General features: G+C 43.8%; 1 protein-coding gene across 7 annotated transcripts in view; it reads right to left on the bottom strand.

The window, feature by feature from the left end:
* Positions 1-16,308, bottom strand: part of arhgef18b (rho/rac guanine nucleotide exchange factor (GEF) 18b) — a 202,642-nt gene that overhangs the window by 44,317 nt on the left and 142,017 nt on the right. For all 7 annotated transcript variants that reach the window (XM_043721419.1, XM_043721417.1, XM_043721416.1 and 4 more), the window contains one exon: positions 2,083-2,150. In XM_043721419.1, the coding sequence (XP_043577354.1) occupies positions 2,083-2,150 (68 nt within the window). The remainder of the gene's footprint in view (positions 1-2,082; positions 2,151-16,308) is intronic.

Here is a 16,308-nt window from a genome sequence, read left to right as displayed (position 1 = left end):
TTCGGTTGTCAGTTTCAGCTGTCCGCTGTAGTGGTTGGTATATTGTGTCCAGGTCGATGTGTTTGTTGATGGAGTTTGTGGATGAATGCCATGCCTCTAGCAACATGAATTCGACTGGGACAACACTACTATCATAGGGCAAGCCAGACAGAGAACAGCCAGGGAATTCCTAGAGGCATGGCATTCATCCACAAACTCCATCAACAAACACATCGACCTGGACCCAATATACCAACCACTACAGCGGACAGCTGAAACTGACAACTGGAAGCGGCAGGGACAGACCACTATGAACACCGGAGGAAACATCAAAGAAGCGCTTCGCAGGAGGCTCCCAAGCACTGATGATGTCGCCTAGCCAGGGGACGAAACGTTTGCAACAAAAACTTCCAGCTCGGCGAACAGAACCACAGCAACGAGTACCCGAGCTACAAATCTTCACACAAACTTTGAACAAAGATAAAGCATTTGACAGGGGAGGCAATGATCTAATGGTATTATCCATTAGACTATTTATCCAGAAAGTCAACTAACGTTCTGGGAGTTGGGTTTGAATCCTGCCACAGTAGATGGCTGAATTTAAAATTTAATAAAATATCTAAATGATGACAACGAAACCACGGCCAATTGTCAGAAAACTCCATTTGGAGAGAAGGAAATCAACCATCACCTGATCTAACCCACATGTGACTCCAGGGCAAAAGGAAGGACTGCAGATACTGGAAACCAGAGTCTCGATTAGTGTGGTGCTGGACCTGCTGTGTTTTTCTAGCACCACTCTAATCTAGACCAAATGTGACTCCAGACCCACAGCAATGTGGTTGACTCCCAACAGCCCTCTGAAATGGTCTAGAAAGCCACTCAGTTACAATAATTGCTAGGAAGTTTAAACAAAAACCACAAGTGGACTGCAGCAATTTAAAGCAGCAGCTCATTACCACATCCTCAAGGTCATCTAGGGACAGCCAATTACTACTGGGTCTAGCCAGCAATGCCCACATTCCAAGTCTGAACTTAAAAAATAACAGCAAAGAGCCAATTTACAGACGAGTAGCATGTTTGAAACTTTTAGTATATCAAGCTCAATATGAAATCCATGAATGAGATACACAAGGAGACCCTACTTTAGTGTGTAGTTTATTTTCCAAACTATTACCACCCAATTACAGTGAAGTTGCCAGAATATTTTAACTGGTGCCAATGTTTTAGAAAGTGCCATTCCGCCTTCAGTCTTTCAGATGGTAAGTAGAAGGTTGTCAATATACAGAAGCAGGATATAGTTCTGGTCACACAGGGTCTGTCACTGTAAAAAAAAAACTATATAAATCTGTCAGATGCAGGGTCTGAGAGGGTGTAAAACCAGGATGCAGTTCTAGTTGTCCTAAAACAAGGAGAGTACTTCAAAATATTAAAAATGCATCAGCTTCAATGAGACTTCACTGGTGTAATTCCTAACTTGAAAATCAGAGAAAGACTAAGATTCACAGTATGAAATGAAAAAAGTTTACATGAATCAAAAGCAGGAAATCTGAATTTTCAAGAGGTGACAGCAAGCCTGCCTGATTGAGAAGTCTGGACAACTGGACAAAAACACAAATAGGGAAATGAAAAGTTACAGGGATAAAATCAGTTAGACAATACGAAGTGGCTCAATTTCAACAGCAAGGCTACAATCTGCTAAATTAAATGACTTCACCGAAATCATGCACTTACCTGCACAGAGCATTGATAAACTTCATGCTATTTGACTAATTTGGGGCATTTTCCAGGAAAATATTGGCTTGAAATGAGAAGCATCTTCCCAGCTCTCAGACGGAAGTAAATTTCTCCAGGTTCCAGAACAGAGCCAGTGAGGTACTCCGTGCTACTGGAAAGCTGCCTATTTCAGTAACTGATCACTCACTGTGCAATGAGAATGGAGCTGGATCCAGGCTCACCTCTTCAGAGTTAACATGACTCCAAAGAAACTACCTGCACCCCTCTCATGAAACCAGGATGGATCACTATTAACAACAATAAACGACGCACCAGCAGTACAAATAGAATAACAGTACCTAAAATAAGAAAATCAGACACACTAACCTTGCTCTTAGGAGTGGTACATTCAGCTAGAAGCATCCGACAATTCTTGTGTACATTCACTGCACAATCTGCAAAGAAACATACAACCATCAACATAACTCATCCCACCTTACATCAGCCAGTAACTCTTAGTTTGTACAGACCACTTGAAGTTGTTAACAGTAAAACATTACCATGGGCCTTTGTGGTTCCACGATAGTGTCCCTTCCTCTTGGCCAGAAGGCCTGGGTTTGGGTCTGATCTCCTCAACAGGCATATGAAACCACCACTGTCGCTGAACAGAAACTATAACCATCCAGCACAAAACTGCAGTGTTCACTCACTACGAGCCATCACTCCCTTGAAGTAACTCAGGGGAAAGAGGATACTACTGCAGTAATCTCACATGTTGCAGTGAAGTCTAGACAGCGAGTGCCTGCAAGCCATCGGAAAGAAGGGCTGGGGAGGCAGATGCTGAATCATCCACCTGGATTGAGGGATAATGGGCAGTTACCTGCTGGGTTTACTAGACCCCATCTCTAGCAGCAGAGTTGACAAGTACAGTGTCAGTCCTGCCTGGCTGAGACAGGGGACAAACCTTCTCAAACCTGTATGGTTTTTATTTGAGTGACCCTTCCCTTATCTATGGCACATTTAACCAGTCATTGAGCCAATAAGATGAATGTTAAAAAGGACAGAAAATTCAAAAATTTCACATTGTAATTTTATTGTCATTCTATTAACACATCTGCACACAGCCGGATTCTTAAAGCAAATGGCCATTCATTTTACTCGTGCAATTCCAACCTTAACTGCCACACATGCCCAAGCAGGAGTTATAGCAGGGAAGAGATAGGAGGAAGTACTCCTTTCAAAGCAAGTGAGCAACTTGTGCTTGATTCAGCTCCCAAATAATTGTTGATAAACTCTCAACAGCTGGCAATTACCTATCAGACAAAAGCACCCAGAATTAAATGTTCAGTAGTGTGCATGGTGCATGACTTAAGTGAACATCTCACGTGATCGCTGAAGCTGTGGAAACATTTCTCTGGCTGGTTATTATAGTCGAGTGTGTGGTACTGGAAAAGCACAGCAGGTCAGGCAGCATCCAAGGACCAGGAGAATCGACGTTTCGGGCATATGCCCTTCATTCCTTTTGAAGGGCTTATGCACGAAACATCGATTCTCCTGCTCCTCGGATGCTGCTTGACATGCTGTGTTGTTCCAGTACCACACTCTCGACTATAATAACCAGCACCTGCAGTCCTCACATTCTCCTGGTGTTTATTAGATATAATTATATTTGAGATTTTGGAGAAGATATATTGTTCAGGTTAAGGTTTAGGTTGTAAGTTTGCTCGCTGAGCTGGAATGTTTGTTTTTAGATGTTTCGTCACCATGCTAGGTAACATCATCAGTGAGCCTCCAGTGAAGCGTTGGTGTTCTGTCCCGCTTTCTATTTGTGTGGCTTGATCTCTTAAGGCAGGGGATATCATTTCCGGTTCTTTTTCTTAGAGATTGGTAAGATATGTACATACAGGCGAAGAAGGACACTATTTCGACTGGGACAACATATCAATCATAGGACAGGCTAAACAGACACGCACAGGAATTTCTCAAGGCCTGGCATTCACACCGAAGCTCCATTAATAAACACATTGATTTGGACCTCATTTACAAACCTGAGAAAAAGAATCAGAAATGATATCACCCACCTTAACAGACCAAGACACATGATGTTACCTAGCATGGTGACAAAATGTCTGAAAACAAACCTTCCAGCTCAGCGAGCACAATTACAACCAAATAATTAGATGGTCAGAAATCTCACTGGTTTGACTGCTTTGTCCCGTTCAGTTCACATCTCACTTTGCTCTTAATGGGATTAATCCTTTTGATGCAGGTCATTTTTTCAAAACCTGGACTATTGGAGGGCCTTCTTGTGGCTCAGTGGTAGTGTCTTACCCTTGGACTGAGAGGCACAGATTGAAGTCCCATGTCTGAACAGGCTAGTTAGAAAAAGAAACCTAAAAACAGGTTTAAAAAAATGGACGATTTGCTGGCTGACAATATGTCACTAGCTTTCAAACAGGAAAAACCCTGCAAAACCCCTAGGCCTGAACATAATGGTCAAACATTCCTGCATAAGGAGGCACAGCAAAGCCCCAACAGTATTGTCAGAGTTAAACATACTTTATAGCTCTGTCAATAAGACCAAGCTGCCTGAGGAAGGAGTGGGTGCTCAGAAAGTTTGCAATTTCAAATAAACCTGATGGACTATAACCCAGTGTAGTGCGAACTTTGACTAAGACCACAGACAAAATTATCATTGTAACTTTTGCAATGACAACAGTCATTGCTTTAGGCCAATTGCACAAACGTGTAGATTTAAGTCCCATTTCAGCAAGTCAACTAGGTCAACAACTCAGAGTACTGCACTATCAGAGGTGCCACGATTTTGGACTAAAAATTTAAACTAGGACCCAGATCACCTGTTCAGGTAGGTATAAAAGGATTTTATTTAAAACATTCTTCAAAGAGAAGGAAACACTCCAGTGTCCTGGCCAAAACTCCTCTCTCAATATCAAAAGACAAATTAATCAAATGTCTAATTCTGCACCTTGCTGTGTGCAAATTAGCTTTTGGATTTGTCTAACAAATGTTGACTTACCCTTCAGAACTAATTGACACATTACTTAAGGGAGGGCTTTATAAACCTAATTAACTGCTTATTCAATCTTAGCAAAATAAAACAGCAAAAATGCACTTTAAGCTTATAAAAAAACCACTCGACGGTGATGACTTATTTCAATAGTTTATTGCTAAATTGCACTCCACAGGAACTTTAGCAGATCTTAGAACTGAAAGTACCAAGTGTGACCAAAACCAAAAAGACAAATCAAGCTAATATGGTAAATATTTACTTAAATTACTGGCTGCTTTCAGTTGTCGCTTCATGAAAGGATATTCCACTCCAAAATACCTTAACATGTGAGGCATAGTGGTATCGCAGAAGGCCCAAATTCAAGTCCCACCTGCTCTAGAGGTGGGTCGTAACACATCTGAACAGGTTGATTAAAAATATTTACCAGAAAAGTCTCAATTTCTAGCACAGGCTACTTGCACATGGAGGTGACTGCAGTAGTACTGAATGTCTTCCTTTTTAAATAGGGGTGCCACGTAAACACAATGTTAAAAGGCCTCGGGCAGACTTTAGGAGCCAGATGCTGGAGAGTCAGAGCTGATAAAGTGTGGATCTGGAAAAAGCACAGTAGGTCAAGCAGCAGAGAAGGGGAGTCGTTGTTTTAGTTTGGGACCTTTCCTCAGTCCCGACTTAAGATTCGACATGAAACTTCGATTCCCCTTCGCCTTTGATGTTGCCTGACCTGTTGTGCTTTTTCCAGCTCAACGTTTTACACAAGTTAAAAATTTATCGTAATATAACAAATCAGACTTTAACATTACACTAATGTATTGGAATTTATTTATAGATATGAGTATTTCTAACTCTTCCCCCGCTACCAGAAGGGCTTGGTTAGGCTTCAAGCGTCACAAAACAGGGCAAGGGAGCCCCACTCTCCTTCTACACAATATATTGTATTCATTTTACCTTAGGAGGCAACATTCCCAATATACAAGTCAGAAGACTGGGGATTCAACTTTACGCCTTGAGCTCCAATTTCAAGGCGGTGCTATAGTACAGTACCAAGAGCAGTGCTACACTGCTAAAGGTACAGTTATTGGTATTTTCTATTCAACCTGCTTACAAATGTTATTACACACTAAAGGTGGGTGATGAACACATGCCTCCTGGCTTCAAGGTTGGAGGGTCTGAGCTATAGGGAGAGGCTGGATAAGCTGGGACTTTTTCTCCTGAAGTATCAGAGGCTGAGGGGTGACAGTAGAGAGGTTTATAAAGTCACGGTGGGCATGGATGGGGTGAATAGTCCCATTTTCCCAGGGTAGGGGAGTCCAAAACTAGAGGGCACGGGTTTAAGATGAAAAAGGTAAAGATTTAAAAGGGACCCAAGGGGCAACTTTTTCATGCAGAGGGTGGTGCATGTATGGAACAAGCTGCCAGAGGTGGAGGAAATTTACAATAATTAAAAAAACATTTGGATGGATATATGAATAGGAGGGGTTGAGGGGGGAATATCGGCCAAATGCTGGCAAATGGAACTAGGTCAGTTTAGAATATCTGGTCGGTGTGAATAAGTTGGACTGAAGGGTCTATAAATCTATGACTACCATGACACTAAAAGAGTCCTCAAATGGTATCGACTCTCAATACCTCAGCCACTAGAAATCATTGAATATATTTAAGTCTGAGGCTGGCCTCCCAGGGAAGTAATAAGTCCGGGAGTAGAAGGGAACGTGGAGTTGAGGTAAAAGATTTTACCACGATCGTACTGAATGGAAGGGCAAAATAAAGGAGACGAAATGGCCTACTCCAACTCCTATTTCTTATGCTATTATGTTCACTTGAAATGTAATAGTTTCAGATATAAATGCTTAAAACTTTTCATCTTTTTAAAAAGTGGATAATTTAAATGGAAATCAAGGATTTGGCATAACTCAAGTCTGGGAATCCTAGCAGGCAATATTCTTGTGTAGGATATAAACTGAGAAATGCTATATACAGTAACACAACACCCATCACAAAAGGTGTCTGACAAAAACTGCAAAAGATTTCAATTTTTTTTAAGCAATCGCAAGTCTGGGGATTTAATCATGGAACCCCCTCACCTCCATCCAAGGCCCCAAAGGATCCTTCCACATCGGCAGAAATTTTCCTGCATCCCAAAACGCCTCATCTACTGTGTCCGTTGCTCTTGATGTGGTCTCCTCTACACTGGGGAGACAGGATGCCAACTAGTGGAACATTTCAGGGAACATAGAGTCATAGAGATGTACAGCATGGAAACAGACCCTTTGGTCCAACACATCCATGCCAGCCAGATATCCCAACCCAATCTAGTCCCACCTGCCAGCACCCAGCCCATATCCCTCCATACCCTTCCTATTCATATAACCACCCAAATGCCTCTTAAATGTTGCAATTGTACTAACCTCCACCACTTCCTCTCGCAGCTCATTCCATACACGTACCACCCTCTGTGTGAAAAAGTTGCCCCTTAGGTCTTTTATATCTTTCCCTTCTCACCCTAAACAGCCCCAGCCTGTTCAGCCTCTCCCTATAGCTCAAATCCTCCAACCCTGGCAACATCCTTGTAAATCTTTTCTGAACCCTTTTAAATTTCACAAAATCTTTCCAAAAGGAAGGAGATCAGAATTGCACGCAATATTCCAACAGTGGCCGAACCAATGTCCTGTACAGCCACAACATGACCTCCCAACTCCTGTACTCAAAATTCTGACCAATAAAGGAAAGCATACCAAATGCCTTCTTCACTATCCTATCTACCTGTGACTCCACTTTCAAGGACCTCTGAACCTGCACTCCAAGGTCTCTTTGTTCAGAAACACTCCCTAGGACCTTACCATTAAGTGTAAAAGTCCTGCTAAGATTTGCTTTCCCAAAATGCAGCACCTCACATTTATCTGAATTAAACTCCATCTGCCACTTCTCAGCCCATTGGCGCACCTGGTCCAGATTCTGTTGTAATCTGAGGTAACCCTCTTCGCTGTCCACTACTCCTCCAATTTTGGTGTCATCTGCAAACTTACTAACTGTACCTCTTATGCTAGCATCCAAATCATTTATGTAAATGACAAGAAGTAGAGGACCCAGCACCGATCCTTGTGGCACTCCACTGGTCACAGGCCTCTGGTCTAAAAAAAAACCCTCCACCACCACCCTCTGCATTCTACCTATGAGCCAGTTCTGTATCCAAATGGCTAGTTCTCCCTGTATCCCGTGGGATCTAACCTTGCAAATCAAATTTTCCATGGGGAACCTTGTTGAACGCCTTACTGAAGTCCATATAGAGATCACATCTACCGCTCTGCCCTCATCAATCCTGTTACTTCCTCAAAAAACTCAATCAAGTTTGAGAGACATGATTTCCCACGCACAAAGCCATGTTGACTATCCCTAATCAGTCCTTGCCTTTCCAAATACATGTACATCCTGTCCCTCAGGATTCCCTCCAACAACTTGCCCACCACTGATGTAAGGCTCACCGGTCTATAGTTCGCTGGTTTGTCCTTACCACCCTTCTTAAACAGTGGCACGTTAGCCAGCCTCCAGTCTTCCGGCATCTCACCTGTGACTATTGATGATACAAATATCTCAGCAAGAGGCCCAGCAATCACTTCTCTAGCTTCCCTTAGAGTTCTAGGGTACACCTGATTAGGTCCTGGTAGATTTATCCACCGTTATGCGTTTCAAGACAACCAGCACTTCCTCCTCAGTAATATGGACATTCGTCCAAGGTGTCACCATCTATTTCCCTACTGTCTATAATCTTCCATATCCTTTCCCACAGTAAATACAGATGCAAAATACTCGTTTTGTATCACCCCCATTTTCTATGGCTCCACACAAAGGCCGCCTTGCTGATCTTTGAGGGACCCTATTCTCTCCCTAGTTACCCTTTTGTCCTTAACAAATTCTCCTTAATTCTATTTGCTAAAACTATCTCATGTCCCCTTTTTGCCCTCCCGATTTCCCTCTTAAGTATACTCCTACTTCCTTTATACTCTAAGGATTCACTCGATCTATCCTGTCTATACCGGACATATGCTTCCTTCTTTTTCTTAACCAAACCCTCAACTTCTTTAGTCATCCAGCATTCCCTTTCACCCCAACAGGAATAAACTGCCTCTGGATTCTTGTTATCTCATTTCTGAAGACTTCCCATTTTCCAGCTGTCCCTTTACCTGCAAACATCTGCCCCCAGTCAGCTTTCGAAAGTTCTTCCCTAATACCATCAAAATTTGCCTCTCTCCAATTTAGAACTTCAACTTTTAGATCTGGTCTATCCTTTTCCATCACTATTTTAAATCTAATAGAATTATGGTTGCTGGCCCCAAAGTGCACTCCCACTGTCACCTCAGCCACTTGCCCTGCCTTATTTCCCAACAGTAGGTCAAGTTCTGCACCTTCTCTAGCAGGTACATCCACATATTGAATTAGACAATTTTCTTGTACACACAAAGTGTGTACAATAAACTCTTTCCTCACTATCTCCCTGGGTCCCACCCCCCACCTTACTAGTTTAAATCCTCCCAAGCAGCTCCAGCAAATTTCGCTGCCAGTATATTCGTCCCCTTCCAATTTAGGTGCAATCCGTCCTTCTTGTACAGGTCACTTCTACCCCAAAGGAGATTCCAATGATCCAAAAATGTGGATCCTTCTCCCATACACCAGCTCCTCAGCCATGCATTCATCTGCTCTATCCTCCTATTCCTGCCCTCACTAGCTCGTAGCACTGGGGGTAATCCAGATATTACTACCCTCGAGGACCTCCTTTTTAAATTCCTGCCTAACTCTCTAATCTCCCTTCAGACTCTCAACCTTTTCCCTTGCAATGTCGTTGGTTCCAATGTGGACAATGATCTCTTGTGGGCCCTTCTCCCCCGTGAGAACATTCTGCACCCTCAGACATCCTTGATCCTGGCACCAGGGAAGCAACACACCATTCTGATATCTCCAGGACACACACACCAATCATCCCCACCGCCATGTGGCCGACCACTTCCACTCCCCCTCCCACTCCGACAAGGGCATGCAAGTCCTGGGCCACCTCCACTGCCAAATTCTGGCTGAGGCCTGGAGGAAGAACACTTCATCTGCTTTGGGATCCTCCAACCACACAGGATCAGTGCTGATTTCACTAATTTCCTGATCTCCCCTCCCCTCACCTTATCCCAGATCCAACCCTCCAACTCGGCTGCACCCTCTTCAACTGTCCATCTATCTTCCCATCTATTCACTCCGCTCCACCCGACCTATCACCATCACCCTTCACCTTCATCTACTTACTGCATTCCCAGTTGCCTTCCCCCTAGCCCCACAACCCTCCCATTTATCTCACAGCCCCCTTGGGCCCTTGCCCACATTCTTGATGGAGTGCTTATGCTCGAAACATCAACTCTCCTGCTCCTCAGATGCTGACTGACCTGCTGTGCTTTTACAGCACCACACTATTTGAGTCTGATCACCAGCTTCACAGTCCTCACTTTCTCCTACTCAGTGATAGAGGATACTAAGGAAATAGTAAAACAATTAACCACAGTTGGGAACCTCTGGCACACACTACTGTCGAAGATGTGCACTTCAAGCAAGTAGCCAAGACTCCCTTACTTAAAAAAAGTGTCCAGTTAAACTCTTACAACAAATACTGAATGAGTGGGTGATATATTCCAAACACTTTGTTTAGCCTCCCAAGTACTAGGGAGTTTGCTCTTGCATAAATGAACATTACTCGAACCTTGTTTCCTCAACCTTATGTAAGCCCCCTTCTTCCTCTTTACAAGACATTCAACCTCCCTCGTCAACCAAGGGTCCCTCACATGACCATCTCTTTCCTGCCTGACAGGTACATACATATCAAGGACACGTCGTATCTGTTCCTTGAAAAAGTTCCACATTTCCACGACATCCATTCTTCAATATATCAGACAAAAAAACTATTTAAAGCAAGAGTAACACTATCTTTTACAACAAACAGCTTTGAGACAAGTGACTACATAAATTCAACACTTGTCACCTGAATGCCACTAAGATATAACTGCTTTGTAAAATGCTGACGTATGCTCACTCATACAGTGAAATACACACAGCAGTTCAATTGCAGATTTTGTCTCCTGAAACAGGGTGGCACAGTGGCTCAGCACTGCTGTCTCACAGCACTGGGTACAGGGGATTGATTCTATTCTTGGGAAACTGTGTGGGGAGTTTATACATTCTCCCAGTGTGTGGGGTTTGCTCTGGGTGCTCTGATTTCCTCCCACAGTCCAAAGACATCTTCGTGAGGGTATTGCACAAATACTCAAGATCTTACACAAGCCTTCAGATAATGACACATTCTGTTGATTTGATCTATTGTTGTCACACGTACCGAAGTACAGGCAGATAACAGCAAACAAAGATATACAGCTGGTTAGACATAGCAAGGCATACAAGGTTACAAATGCACAGGAGGTGCACAAAAGCAAGGTCAACATTAGATTTGAAATTAGAGAGGTCCATTCAGCAGTCTGATAACAGGGAAGCATCTCTTGGAGACAATCCCTTGTCTCACCTCATACTCAGGAACTTCCTGCAGATAATTAAACATTCACAGGGACCCTCTGTGGAAATTAGAGAGCCTGTTAATGAGTAATGTCAGCTACCCGCAAAAAAAAGGGTTTTCTTTACAAAAAGAATGACCCAAACCTTCTAGTCTCTCGGTCAGAGATGACTTCTGTCTAGTTCTGTTGAGTAGATGACTAGTGTTGTGCAAAATAAAGCCAGTGTCATGGGTTCAGTCCCCATAACTGGGTGTGGTAATACATGGTAGCTCTGCCTGCTATCCTTACCCCTGCTTGTGCAACAGTTACTCTCAAAACACACGTTAGAACAGTCACTCTGTAATGGAAAAAGATGCCAATAACCTTTTGCTGACAATGGCTCCATAAGCTTGCATTGGGGGAAGAGGAGCATTCAAAGCAATTTTGAAAGTTGTTTTTGGATGTAGCATTTTTCTGCCCAAACCAAGCATGGAGCGCAGGAGTGACACTGGGGACCTGCTACAGTAACTGCCATTTAATACCAGACAATTGCTATTTCAACTGCCAAAACAATCTTACTCAAATTAAGCACAAAATTAACCAGATGCCTACTGATTGCCTATTATTAACATAGCTTTTCATTATCTGCTCCGCCCTCAGAGCCACTGTACGAAATGTGATCCTACAAGATGTTGCCCTATAGATAAATGTTATCAGACCTTCGGTAGAACACTGGACCACAGTACCATTTAAATAAAAACTGAAAGAACTGATGCTGTAAATCAGAAACAAAAAATCAGAAATTGCTGGAAAAGCTCAGGTTGGCAATATCTATGAAGAAAAAATCAGAGTTAATGTTTCAGGTCGAGTGACCCTTCCTAGCATGCTTTCCTTCATCGGACGGGGTATTGAGTACAAGCGTTGGCAGGTCATGTTACCACTGTATAAGACTTTGGTTCGGCCACACTTGGAACACTGCATACAGTTCCAGTCACCACATTACCAAAAAGGATGTGGATGCTTTGGAGAGGGTGCAGAGGAGGTTCACCAGGATGTTGCCTGGTACGGAGGTGCTAGCTATGAGGAGTGGTTGAGTAGATTAGGATTATTTTCATTGGAAAGATGGAGGTTGAGGGGGGGAACTTAATTGAGGCCTACAAAATCATGAGGGGAGAGACAGGGTGGATAGCAATAAGCTCCCCCCCCCCCCCCCCCCCCAAGAGTGGGGGGCTCATTACTCAGGGTCATGAGTTCAAAGCGAGAGGGGCAAAGTTTAGGGGAGATACACGTGGAAAGTTCTTCACGCAGAGGTGGGGGGTGGCTGGAATGTGTTGCCAGCTGTGGTGGTAGGGATGTATCTAAACAATTAGATGAATAGGCAGGGAGCAGAGGGACACAGATCCTTAGAAAATAGGCAGGTTTAGATAGAGGATATGGATCAGTGCAGGCTTGGAGAGCCGAAGAGCCTGTTCCTGTCCTGTAAGGTTCTTTGTTCTTAAATGCTGGTTCAACCTCAGCTAGAGTGATGCATCCAGTACTGGCAACCACACTCTAGGAAGGATATTAAAGTTTTAGGAAATACAGGAAAGATTCAGGAGATGGTTCCAGGGACGAGAAGCTTCAGGTATATAGAATCAGAGAATCCCTACAGTGTGGAAACAGGCCACTTGGCCCAACAAGTGCAGAGCAACCCTTCGAAAAGCATCCCACCCCAAACCCATTCCCCTACCCTATATTTTACATTTCCCCTGATTAATGCACCTAACCTAGACATCCCTGAACACAAGTGGGTAAATCAGCATGGCCAATCCACCTAACCTGCACATCTTTGGACTGTGGGAGGAAACTGCAGCACCCAGAAGAAACCAGAGCACCTGGAGGAAACCCACGCCAACACGAGGAGAACGTGCAAACTCCACACAGTCACCTGAGGGTGGAATCGAACCCATGTCCCTGGCGCTGTGAGGCAGCAGTGCAAGCCACTGAGTCACTCAGAATAACTGGAGAAGCCAGAATTATTTTGCTTGGAGGAGAGGGGTTGAGAGGAGGTTTGACAGAGGTATTTAAAATCATGGGCGATCTGGATAGAGTAAGCAGGAAGATAATGCTCCCACGATTGGCTCAAGAACCAGGCAGTCAAACTTCCAGTAATTGGCAAAAGTGACATGACGTAACACCTTTTATCATGCATTAAGTGATTAGGATCTGGAACGTACTGCCCAAGAGTACACTGCAAGGTTCAACTGAGGCTTTCAAAAGCGAATTAGATCATTATCTGGAAAGGAAGAATGTGCAGGGCTGTGGGGTGACTGAAAGGGTAACGGCACCAGATGAACCACCCCCTTCAGAAAGCCAGCAAAGAAACAACAAACCAAATGGTCTCCTTCTATTCTGATTCCATGGCCAAAAGGAGAGGCTTAATACAGAAGAGGGGTACAGGGCAGATAGATTTTGGGAAGAGAGTCTTGACAGAAGGCAGGGCAATCAAAAGACAAGCAGCAAAAATCAAGCAGGCAACATGGAAGGGGCATAAATATCAGAGGGTTGTACAACCAGAGAAGATTCTAAGGTTATGGAGGGATGGACCAAGGAAGGTACTGAAAGCAAAGAGGAGAATTTTGAAAGATGCCACATTTTACTGCTAATCAGTACCAGTCTAAGGGAACAGTTCACCAAGCATCTCAGCCAGACCCGCAGGGGTGATCGGACCTCCCAGTCACCTTCCATTTTAATTCCCCTTCTTCCTCCCTTTGCAACATGACCATCTTTGGCCTCCTCCATTGCCATAACAAATCAGACAGCACATTGGAGGAACAACTCCTCATATTCCATTTGGGCAGCCCACAGCCTGGAGGACTCAACATGGAGTTCTCCCATTTCAAATAACCTCCCTTCCCCTCACTCTATTCCCTTCCCAGCCCCTCCCCCCTTCCATTCTTCTCATCAAACCTTCTTTCTAGCCACCATCCGGATTCATTCCTCCAATCAAGTTGTGCCCTCTACCTATCTCCACTTCACCACCCTGACCCCACCACCCTCTTTATCTGATGCTCCCCTGACACCACTCCCAGTCCTGAAGAAGGGTTACATCCGAAACGTTGACTTCTCCACTGCCTGACGCTGCCTGGCTCACTGTGTTCTTCCAGCTTCCTGCTTGTCTACCTTGGATTCCAGCATCTGCAGTTTTTTTGTCTCTGATCAATGCCAATGGGCGAAGGTGGGGGTGGGGGTGGGGGGGGGGAATGTAGAGGTGTCAAGCTTTAGTTAGCCTCAGGTTTACAAAGGGTAGAACATGGAAGACAAGCCCAGGTGTGCTTTTGAATAATCAAATCTAGTGTTAAGGGTCATGAATGACAAACTTAGGTTGCAGCAAATGACACACAAAATGAGGCAGGGGAAGAGTCAGGTGGTGATGTGACACAAGTAGAAAGGGGCAGTCCTGAATTGGTGGGGGCGTTCTTAGCTCAGCTGAAGTCGAGGGCCTGGCTGATGCACAATTGGGTTCGTTGCCACAGTGGCATCAGAAACCTGAATTACTGACTATTTGAGTTGATATTTTGTAAGAAAGCCAGTACCAAAGAATCAGACTGTTGGCACGCGCCCATGGTATTGGACTGAATCTCAGCAAGATTCAACACCTTCACAGCCTAACAGGGAACAGAAGCACACAGAGAAAAACAGCAATATTTTACCTTCAAAGGAAATGTTATATCTTTAAAATAAAGCAACTTACCTCCTTCCCAAAGGGAATGACTCATGCTGAGACAGTATTTCAAGGACGGAAGATAAACAAACAAGAGGTATACAAATGACAAGCAAGATCTGACAAGAGTAACAGCACTTTAATGGCTTCGGCTGAAAGAACGATATGTACAAATAACCTCCTGCCAGACTAAGCCTCAACTGGAGTAATATGTATTCCTGAGCAAGCCTCTTTATGGTTATAAGGAATACTAAGGTGACCCCAATAACATTTCATATTTTCCTTAATAAGCATACTGCCCTGAGGTAACCACTGACATGCAAAAAAGCATTGTGACCAAACTACGCCAAAACAAGCAGTGTAAACAGTGTGAAGAGGCTGCGAGAGATTTAAAAGCTGTGGTAAGGATACTCAAGGCCAAAATCTGTCCCTAGTTACTAAGATCTCAATACGTGCAGGGCTGCAATACTGAAATAAATGTGGGTCTCCTGGATGGTGTTATTTGCATTAAGAATTTGTGCAATGCACAGCAGATAAGCAGCCAACACTGCTACGATTCTGTTAGTGTTGGCCTTAACAACATCCTGGGGCTAAAGTAAATCGCACAAACTGATGCACTGGAACATTCTGCCCGAGCGACCTTAATTTGCAATTCTTCCTTCATCCAGTCAAACGCGTCCTGTCAGTGTCACACAGCAACACACCTATTTATTGCCTCCAATACTTTATTCCAGGATTACGTAACTTACAGCACACTCTCTGTACACAATGTTTGCATACTGACATCTCCAGGAATCTCTGCACCCAAGATATACCAAAGCAATCACTGATTAGGGATAGTCAACACTGTTTCATGCGGGGGAAATCATGCCTCTCAAACTTGATTTGAGTTTTTTGAAGTAGTAACAAAGAGGATTGATGAGGGCAGAGCGGTGGATGTGATCTATATGGACTTCAGTAAGGTGGTCAACAAGATTCCCCATGGGAGACTGATTAGCAAGGTTAGATCTCACTGAATACAGGGAGAACTTGCCATTTGGATACAGAACTGGCTCAAAGATAAAAGAGAGAAGGTGGTGGTGGACGGTTGTTTTTTAGCCTGGAGGCCTGTGACCAGGTGGAGTGCCACAAGGATCGGTGCTGGGTCCACTAATTTTTGTCATTTACATAAATAATTATGGATGACAGCATAAGAGATACAGTTAGTAAGTTTGCAGATGACACCAAAATTGGAGGTGTAGTGGACAGCGAAGAGGGTTACCTCAGATTGCAACAGGATCTGGACCAGATGGGCCAATGGACTGAGAACTGGCAGATGGAGTTTAATTCAAATAAATGCGAGGTGCTGCATTTTGGGAAAGCAAATC

This window comes from Chiloscyllium plagiosum, chromosome 31 (assembly GCF_004010195.1).
Source record: "Chiloscyllium plagiosum isolate BGI_BamShark_2017 chromosome 31, ASM401019v2, whole genome shotgun sequence".
NCBI lineage: Eukaryota > Metazoa > Chordata > Chondrichthyes > Orectolobiformes > Hemiscylliidae > Chiloscyllium > Chiloscyllium plagiosum.
The sequence above is the reverse complement of the archived record's forward strand: the minus strand, read 5'-3'. Positions and strand labels throughout refer to the sequence as shown.